The 9383-nt window shown below is 39.6% G+C and overlaps 1 protein-coding gene across 1 annotated transcript; it reads left to right on the top strand.

Annotated features, from left to right (window-relative positions):
* The first annotated feature begins 61 nt into the window (after window positions 1-61).
* Window positions 62-8013, top strand: LOC5498010. The gene is made up of 6 exons (XM_048731531.1): window positions 62-471; window positions 2602-2716; window positions 3276-3545; window positions 3746-4330; window positions 6306-6400; window positions 7340-8013. The coding sequence occupies exons 1-6, from the start codon at window positions 109-111 to the stop codon at window positions 7565-7567; spliced, it is 1656 nt and encodes a 551-aa protein (XP_048587488.1). The 5' UTR covers window positions 62-108; the 3' UTR covers window positions 7568-8013.
* The last annotated feature ends 1370 nt before the right edge of the window (window positions 8014-9383 follow it).

Below are 9383 nucleotides of genomic sequence, written 5' to 3'. Positions count from 1 at the left end.
TTTCCCTTTGATTGTTTTAAATAATTTATCATCCTAACATTAAGATATTATTAAAGGTACTTCTTGGGGAAGTATCTCGTTTAGTTTGAACAAGGTGGGATCACTAGAATGGAGATCCAAATCTGGCGCACCCATGCGCTGGCGTTAGCATTTGCCTTGTTGCTCATCACTCTGATTACAGTAGAGTCACGACGAAGCTTCTATAGCTCGTTCACCGGGCTCTCTTTCGTCACCCACGACAATCTACTTGTTTCTCCTCCGAAAGACCGTCCCCAAGAGAAGCGCGCTGTTGACGAAGATGGATGTCTGTATGCATGTGTCCGAACACCTTGGTGTGTGTCCATCAATGTCAATCATACAGCTATCACAAAGGGTGGAGGACCAGCCTGCCAGCTTCTCTCCATTGACAAATTTTACTCAAAGAGACACGTACAGAACAAGACAGGGATAAAGCACTTCAGCATCGCAAAGGTAATGTTTTTCGAGATTGCACTCAAGCTTGAATTCGTCATAACAATTTAGATTTTCTTATAACATTTTTTCTTACGTATGGTACTCCTAGTATCACCATACCATTTTGTAATGTTTGACGCACTTTATTATTCCATCACGCACTTTGTAATACCTGACGCACTTTCTAATACCTGACGCACTTTATAATACCTGACGCGCTCTTTGTAATACCTGACGCACTTTCTAATACTTGACGCACTTTGTAATACCTGACGCACTTTATAATACTTGACGCACTTTATAATACTTGACGCACTTTATAATACATGACGCACTTTATAATACCTGACGCACTATGTAATACCTGACGCACTTTGTTATACCTGACGCACTTTAAAATACCTGACGCGCTTTGTAATACCTGAAGCACTTTGTACTACCTGACGGACTTTATAATACTTGACGCACTTTATAATACCTGACGCACTTTCTCATACCTGACGTACCTTATAATACCTGACGCACTTTATAATTCCTGAAGCACTTTGTAATACCTGACGCACTTTATAATACCTGACGCACTTTCTCATACCTGACGTACCTTATAATACCTGACGCACTTTGTAATACCTGACGCACTTTGTAATACCTTACGCACTTTATAATACTTGACGCACTTTAGAATACCTGACGCGCTTTATAATACCTGAAGCACTTTGTAATACCTGAAGCACTTTGTAATTTCTGACGCGCTTTATAATACCTAACGCACTTTGTTATTTCTGACACACTTTATAATACCGGTCCCTTTTTTGTAATACCTGACCAAGAACTTTGACGCTAGGAATTTTGACGTTTTGGACCTATTGTCCCTAAGTCCTATACAGCTCTTCAGATACCTTAAATTAACTATTTGGTTAACAGTATTTATAGCAAGATAGAATATATACCAGTAATTTTTTTTACAAATCACTAAATATGGTGCTTTAGTTAAAATAAAATTCACATGAAATTTATTGAAGACAAGCTTCGCTAAAACGGAAATTCTAGCTTTCTTACTAAGTGCGCTAAGATAGTGTTGTGCATCAGATTGCAATGTGTCATTTGTTGTTTTATTTCAAAGTGCGCAGTTACACCCTACACGCTCAACTTCTATAACACTTCCGCAAAATAGAATAAGGGCAAGAGAGCATAAGATAAGAGAGGGACACTTTGGTATTACCCGCGCGCCGTGTCGCGTCCGAATCCGGCTATTTTTAGTAACCACCACCCAACCACTGCGCGTGAGCATTTTTACTCACCCTACCCCCGCGCTTTGGCATTTACATCTTGTTAGAAGGAGGATTGCAAGATTTCCCAAACGAGACTTCATTCAAAATCAAGAGCGGAAAACCTCGTGCTTCAATCACCGATTTTGCTCTAACTTGCTGCTTTTTCCTGGTTTCTCAACATTCATTATCTTCCTAATGGTCAAACGAAATCTGTAAGTTAGACATTAGATATAACATTGATTTTTGTGAGTATTCCTGTGAATTGAGAAGGAACCCAAGAAAAATACATTTCATAAAAGTTATCCTTGTAGCGAGGGAATGCATTTTTGTGATGATCAAAGCCAGCAAGCTGAAGTATCGGAGCTTTTGTAAAAGTGAGGAAATAAAGAGGGAGATATTACTGTATTTCTATGATGTTGTTATTATTATATTATTATGTTGTTATTATACAAGCTGGTGTCGGGATTTGAATCAAACGCAGTATCACATCCATTTTATCTCTCGTCGTTTTTTTCTTTCTAATTTGACCGCTCAGACAAACAAAACAGTCAAACTATTCAGGGATTTAGCTTTCTGTGAGTATATTTGCCAATCTTGGTAACTTAAGTTAGACCTGTTTTCTTCTTCCGAGTTATTTTACATGATCTCTTTTCATTCCTATCGAGTTGGCAAAACAACAACACGCAACCCGCGGGGGAGTAGGACAAAATAAAAGGAGCAAATCCTCACGCGCAGTGGTTGGGAGGTGGTTACTAAAAATAGCCGGATTCGGACGCGACATGGCGCGCGGGTAATACCAAAGTGTCCCTCTCTTATCTTATGCTCTCTTGAATAAGGGTCATTCCACTATAACTATGTTGTTGATATCCCCCCACAGTCGAGCTGCGAGTCACTTCCATGCAAGAATAACGGCAGCTGTGTGTCTCTATACGACAGACAAGACTTCAAATGCGAGTGTGTGCCGGGATGGAAGGAAAAAACTTGCTCAAAAGGTACTGACTGTCTGTCCATTACCGTCTTTTACTGTCTGTCCATTACTTTCTGTTACTGTTTGTCCGTTACTGTCTGTCCATCACTGTTTGTCAATCACTGTTTGACTATTACTGTCTTTCCGTTACTGCCGTCGGTTACTGTTTGTCCATTACTGCCTATCTCTTACTGTATGTTCGTTACTGTCTGCCAGTTACTGTCTGTCCATCACTGTTTGACTATTACTGTCTTTCCGTTACTGCTGTCCGTTACTGTTTGTCCATTACTACCTATCTCTTACTGTATTCGTTACTGTCTTTCCGTCCGTTACAGCTAATCATTTACTGTCTGTCTGTCAGTACTTTCTGTCTGTTTTTGTCTGTTACTGCATGTCTGTCCGTTACTTTCTGTCCATTACTTTTTGTCTGTTACTTTCTGTACTGCTTGTCCGGTACTGTCGGTTCGTTAATATCCATTACTGTCTGTCCGTTACTGTCTGTCCCGCTTTCTATCCTACTACATGTTCGACTTTGCATGTCTGCCAGTTGTGTCTGCTAATTTCATATTCGCTTCTCTCTCTAGAAATCCCAACCTTCTTGGACGTCCTCAGCTCCTCCATTTTTGAGAATCATGGCAACACAAGCTATTTCGAGGCATTGATTGGCTTCGTCAAAACAAATAGTGACCAAAAAAATGAAAGTGCTAGCGGCTGGAAGAAGTGTTTCTGGCTTGAAAGAGACGGAATGAATGATACTGCCTTTCACTCTGGATGCGACAAAAAATCTGTAACCATAACAATCGCCCGTGTCGGCAAATATATCTTTGGAGGCTATTCGGACAAGCCATGGGGAGGTATGAAACTCGCACGTTTTCTTCGATGACTAAATAAGAAGTATTTTTTTCATCTTCCAAAATCACATCGTGAATGAAGTTCGCCCTAGCAAATAGCTTTAACATTTTGAACATCGATTTTTTATGTTTGAAGGGCGACTTTCTAAAGAATGAAAATTGCATAATAAAAAGAGTACTAATCGAATGTTTTTTTTACACAGAGGGTAAATGGATCAAATCCAACCACTCTTTCATCTTCTCTTTGTTCAATATCTACGGTTTCAATCCTCTCAAGCTATCTCTTAACAAGTCTGTTAACCCATTGGCTTATTCGAATTTTGGTGGAATACTAGGAGCTGAACCTGGTTACGGCCCTGTGTTTGGAAGCGACCTAATATTCTCTCTCGGGACAAAGGATAAGTCCTTTGCGTCACCTTCGATATATGATTTGCCACCCACATGCACATACTCTTATGCTGAGGTATGTGGAACCTGCTGCAAATTCTATACCGGGGTTTACCTATTCAACTTGGATGATCTTGAAGTCTTTTACCAGCTTCCACCGCGGTTGGATTCCTCAATCCTAAAAAACGAACGTGATGTGTATGCCCAGGCTTTGCTAGAATACCTAGATTCAGTCAAAACCTCAAGCACAAGCCGATGGCTCAAGTGTTGGCGGGCGACCACAGATGGATGGAGTTCTGCGTCATTCCGCTCTGGATGTAACGGGAGAGGACCGTCAGTCACTATTGTGCGAGTTGGCAAGATGGTGTTTGGTGGATACACTGATGTACCATGGACAAACGGTAAAGTATACACTGATGTACCATGGACTAACGGTAAGTTATACACAGATGGACCATGAACTAACGGTAAAGTATACACTGATGTACCATGGACTAACGGTGAGTTAACTACTGATGTACCATAAACTAACGGTAAGTTATACACTGATGTACCATGGACTAACGGTAAGTTATACACAGATGGACCATGAACTAACGGTAAAGTATACACTGATGTACCATGGACTAACGGTGAGTTAACTACTGATGTACCATAAACTAACGGTAAGTTATACACGGATGTACCATGGACTAACGGTGAGTTATACACAGATGGACCATGAACTAACGGTAAAGACCGGGAGTTTGAAGTAGATTTTCAAAGTCAATGATTCTAGATAAAATGACAAATAAAAAAAAATGCCGTTTAAGCTCTGGATGTAACGGGGGAGGACCGTCAGTCACTATTGTGCGAGTTGGCAAGATGGTGTTTGGTGGATATACTGATGTACCATGGACTAACGGTGAGTTAATTACTGATGTACCATGAACTAACGGTAAGTTATACACTGATGTACCATGGAATAACGGTAAGTCATACACTGATGTACCATGAACTAACGGTAAGTTATTAAATGATGATTCATGGACTAACGGTTAGTTATACACTGATGTACCATGGACAAACGGTAAGTTAATTACTGATGTACCATGAACTAACGGTTAGTTATACACTGATGAATCATAGACAAACGGTCAGTTATACACTGATGAATCATGGACTAACGGTAAGTTATACACTGATGAATCATGGACTAACGGTAAGTTATACACTGATGACCATGGACTAACGGTAAGTTATACACTGATGTACCATGGACTAACGGTAAGTTATAAACTGATGACCATGGACTGACGATAAGTTATACACTGATGTACCATGGACTAACGGTAAGTTATACACTGATGTACCATGGACTAACGGTAAGTTATACACTGATGTACCATGGAATAACGGTAAGTCATACACTGATGTACCATGAACTAACGGTAAGTTATTAAATGATGATTCATGGACTAACGGTTAGTTATACACTGATGTACCATGGACAAACGGTAAGTTAATTACTGATGTACCATGAACTAACGGTTAGTTATACACTGATGAATCATAGACAAACGGTCAGTTATACACTGATGAATCATGGACTAACGGTTAGTTATACACTGATGAATCATGGACTAACGGTAAGTTATACACTGATGAATCATGGACTAACGGTAAGTTATACACTGATGACCATGGACTAACGGTAAGTTATACACTGATGTACCATGGACTAACGGTAAGTTATAAACTGATGACCATGGACTGACGATAAGTTCTACACTGATGTACCATGGACTAACGGTAAGTTATACACTGATGTACCATGGACTAACGGTAAGTTATACACTGATGTACCATGGTAAGTTAGTTAAAATCATTATGGCGGGAAATTGTCAAAACACAGGGAGTTTGAAGTAGATTTTCAAAGTCAATGATTCTAGATAAAATGACAAATAAAAAAATGCCGTTTAAGTGTAACGATCAATAACCTTGGGAGTAAAAATCCAGTTTTTGATGGTCTTTTTACCAATCAACTCACTATTTCGAGCTTTGGAAGTGAGCGGTCCGGTATCGTATTTTACCCTTGTGTTGATTTATTTTCTCGATCTATATTAGGGCAGCTATTTGTCGTTTACACTATAAGCTAGTAAGATGGTGATCATACGATGTCTGAAACACCTGAGCCGCCTACAAAGGGGGTTCCCAGGATTCTCACGCAGCGCCCTTGGTCCTCCCAAAATGGTTCTTTTCCTATTGTAAGATACTTTTACCATAACATCTATCACTTTGCATCAACAAATCCAGGGTAGGCGGAGTATAAATTACCTTTTATCAACAAGAAGGAAAATTTGATTTTAACCGAGTTTTTGTTTCATTTTTTTTCAGTGCCTGGATATCGATCCTCGTCAAAATCTTTCTTGTTTACACTCTATAACACCAATGGCTTGGACCCCCAAAAGACCGCAATCAAGTTACAAAATGTAAGTATGGGTTCGTTGTATGAAAAAGGTTGATCCAATAGATTACACAAGCAAGCTTTGCCAAATAAGTATAGGTAAAATCACTCGAAACCCTAGGTCGATTTCACTTCTTGTAAAAATTGTCTCAGTGAATGCAATTGTTTGGGTTTGTATCGAAATCTTATGTTCTTTCCTTTTGTTTGATTCATACGTCGCGCTCCTGCCTTGCCAAATCTTATTGTTAGGAGGATGTTTCGAAATAAATCAGTTAAGTTCCGCACGGCAGAATTGTGTTATGCACGGCGTTGGGCGATTTAAAAGTCGAGCGTTTGATGTTCCAAAGCAAATCCATATTTATTTAGATAATTCATTTAGTGCGACGTCTGAATCAAGGTTAAACCCATTGTATTTGTGTCGAATCAAAAAGACAATTAGATTTGGGCGGCAGGACCGCGATCTATTAGAGATCACTGCAACCGTCACAATAAAACTTTAATGCTGCTATGCTTCGAAAATATTTGGAATAGTAGTTCCTTTTACATTTTACGATAAGATCTGGCAAAGAATCTGTAGCTTTTTCTACATTCGGTCAATCATGCGAAACTTAAAAGAGCTATTGTTTTGGACGATGTCCCTGGAAACTATCTAAATATGGAAGGCTTTTGTTAGTCACATACAATCTTTCACCGATATGCCAGAATAATGCAGCAGGGAGTTTATAATGCATCTATAATAATGCATCTAGGAGTTTCAGAAAGGGAGCGCCGAAGCAAGGGTTTCAAGAAAGGGGGCCGATTAATTGTTCTTCCGTAGATTTCCTTAAATTTGTTGCTATTTCTAAGCCAAATATCTGAAAGTAGGAGGGGCCGGGGACCGCTAGGCCAACCCCTAGATCCGCTCCTGACAGAGCTATGTTTCCTATTTGACGAGTACAGGAATTGTGTTGTGTGTCATTTACAGACGGCTGTAGAGCATCAGCCGAGTACGTCAGCTGCAGGTCCCATATTTGGTGTCGGACCGGACCTGGGTATCTACCTCAATACTGATAGAGTCTCCAAGACCGGAAACGTCATTTCGTACCAAGCCCCACGCGGCTGTACATACGGCATGCCTTGTGCATTATGGGCTAGCACGGTCACGTTCAAGCCAGATGAAGTGGAGGTCCTCGTAGAAGTAGAATTCAACTAGTGTGCTTCGAAAGTTAGAGGACTACCTCTTATGAAAGGGTATTGAAGAATTATAGAAACTCCAAATTGCAAGATAAACAGAATCATTGAAGCTTTGCGCTTTTTAGTTGTTGCAAAAGTTAGCCTTACTTAAACTTAAATCACCTTAAATTCGTGTAAAAATAGCAACTATATCATTTACCGCATCGTTGTTCTGGATTTTGTGATTGGTGTAAACGTAAGTTAGAATACAATTCGTCGTTCGAATCCAAGCGACCCTAAAAATCCGTTATTGAGTTGTGAATTAAATTTGTTCAGATTTAGTTAGAAATAGCACAACCTTTGATTATGACTGTTAAGGATACTAGACTATGAGGTATTTTAGGTATCCAAACAGTTTCCAACATTGTAGCAATCGTTTAAAAAAATAATCGTATTCATTGATTATTAAAATGCAGGCACAAATGTTGTGAGCCTTAGTGTCATTTTTTGTTTACCTAACTTTCTAGGTTGACAAATTAAAAACCATTTAGCAAGTGGAACAACAAATTCTCACCGTTTCGTACAAAGCATATGTATAAAAAAAGGGCGGTTTGACCATCTACGTTTCAAGTTTCACACAGAATATACACTTGTATAGTCAACAGTTAGAAAATATACCGTTACCTCAAACGAAAGTTACTACAGATGACGTGCACTAGACTCTCGCTAATATGCTAATGACCTATTCCGTCAATCAAGCTCTCTTACCAAGGCATTCTGCTGACAAAATACCAGTCTCTCGCTAATATGCTAATGACCTATTTTGTCAATCAAGCTCTCTTACCAAGGCATTCTGCTGACAAAATACCAGTCTCTCGCTAATATGCTAATGACCTCTTTCGTCAATCAAGCTCTCTTACCAAGGCATTCTGCTGACAAAATACCAGTCTCTCGCTAATATGCTAATGACTTATTTCGTCAATCACCCTCTCTTTCCTAATTATTTTGCTTACTATACACAAGGCACTCGCTAATCTATTCCGTCAATCAAGCTCTCCTACCAAGGCATTTTGCTCACGAAATACCAGTCTCTCGCTAATATGCTAGTGACCTATTCCGTCAATCAAGCTCTCTTACCAAGGCATTCTGCTGACGAAATACCAGTCCCTCGCTAATATGCTAATGACCTATTCCGTCAATCAAGCTCTCCTACCAAGGCATTCTGCTGACGAAATACCAGTCCCTCGCTAATATGCTAATGACCTATTCTGTGAGATCTCTGAACTCTCACGAGAAGGACAAATTTCATATCCTCAATGCGAACACGCTGGCATGTCAAGAATGTGTGATGATACATTATATTTATTTTTTTCGGGGTCCGGTATCCATCAAATCGCGCGCTCTGATTGGCTCTCGTAAGGTCCGGTATCCTACTATCCGGACCACGCGATACGGGACCGCTCACCTCCAAAGCTCGAAATAGTGAGTTGATTTGCAAAATGACCATCGAAAACTAGATTTTTACTCCCGAGGTTATAGATCTTCACAGTGAAACGGCATTTTATCTAGAATTATTAACTTGACGAAAAATCGGCTTTAACTCCGTGTTTTGACAATTTCCCGCCATAATGATTTTGCAACGCGCGCGACAATTTCAAGTTTGCTGAAATTTTATTTGTGATAGAAAAAACAGCAATTTGTCTCCTCATACTAAGAAAAACGACTAATCACTCTCCATGAATTTCTGCATAACCAGGGAAGTGAATTAGTGAATATATCGTCTGTGGAGGATTCAAAGCGAAATATTTCAATTCGGGTTGAGAACGACGTATTAATTTGGACTAAATTATTATATT

Source organism: Nematostella vectensis, chromosome 8, assembly GCF_932526225.1.
Source record: "Nematostella vectensis chromosome 8, jaNemVect1.1, whole genome shotgun sequence".
NCBI lineage: Eukaryota > Metazoa > Cnidaria > Anthozoa > Actiniaria > Edwardsiidae > Nematostella > Nematostella vectensis.
This window is presented reverse-complemented; position numbering and strand designations above follow the sequence as displayed.

Excerpts from the sequence above, each read along its gene's own strand:
- LOC5498010 (XM_048731531.1), top strand. The coding sequence starts at position 109 with ATGGAGATCCAAATCTGGCGCACCCATGCGCTGGCGTTAGCATTTGCC. Across the intron at positions 472-2,601 it reads AGCACTTCAGCATCGCAAAG|TCGAGCTGCGAGTCACTTCC; the intron begins GTAATGTTTTTC and ends ATCCCCCCACAG. Across the intron at positions 4,331-6,305 it reads TGATGTACCATGGACAAACG|TGCCTGGATATCGATCCTCG; the intron begins GTAAAGTATACA and ends ATTTTTTTTCAG.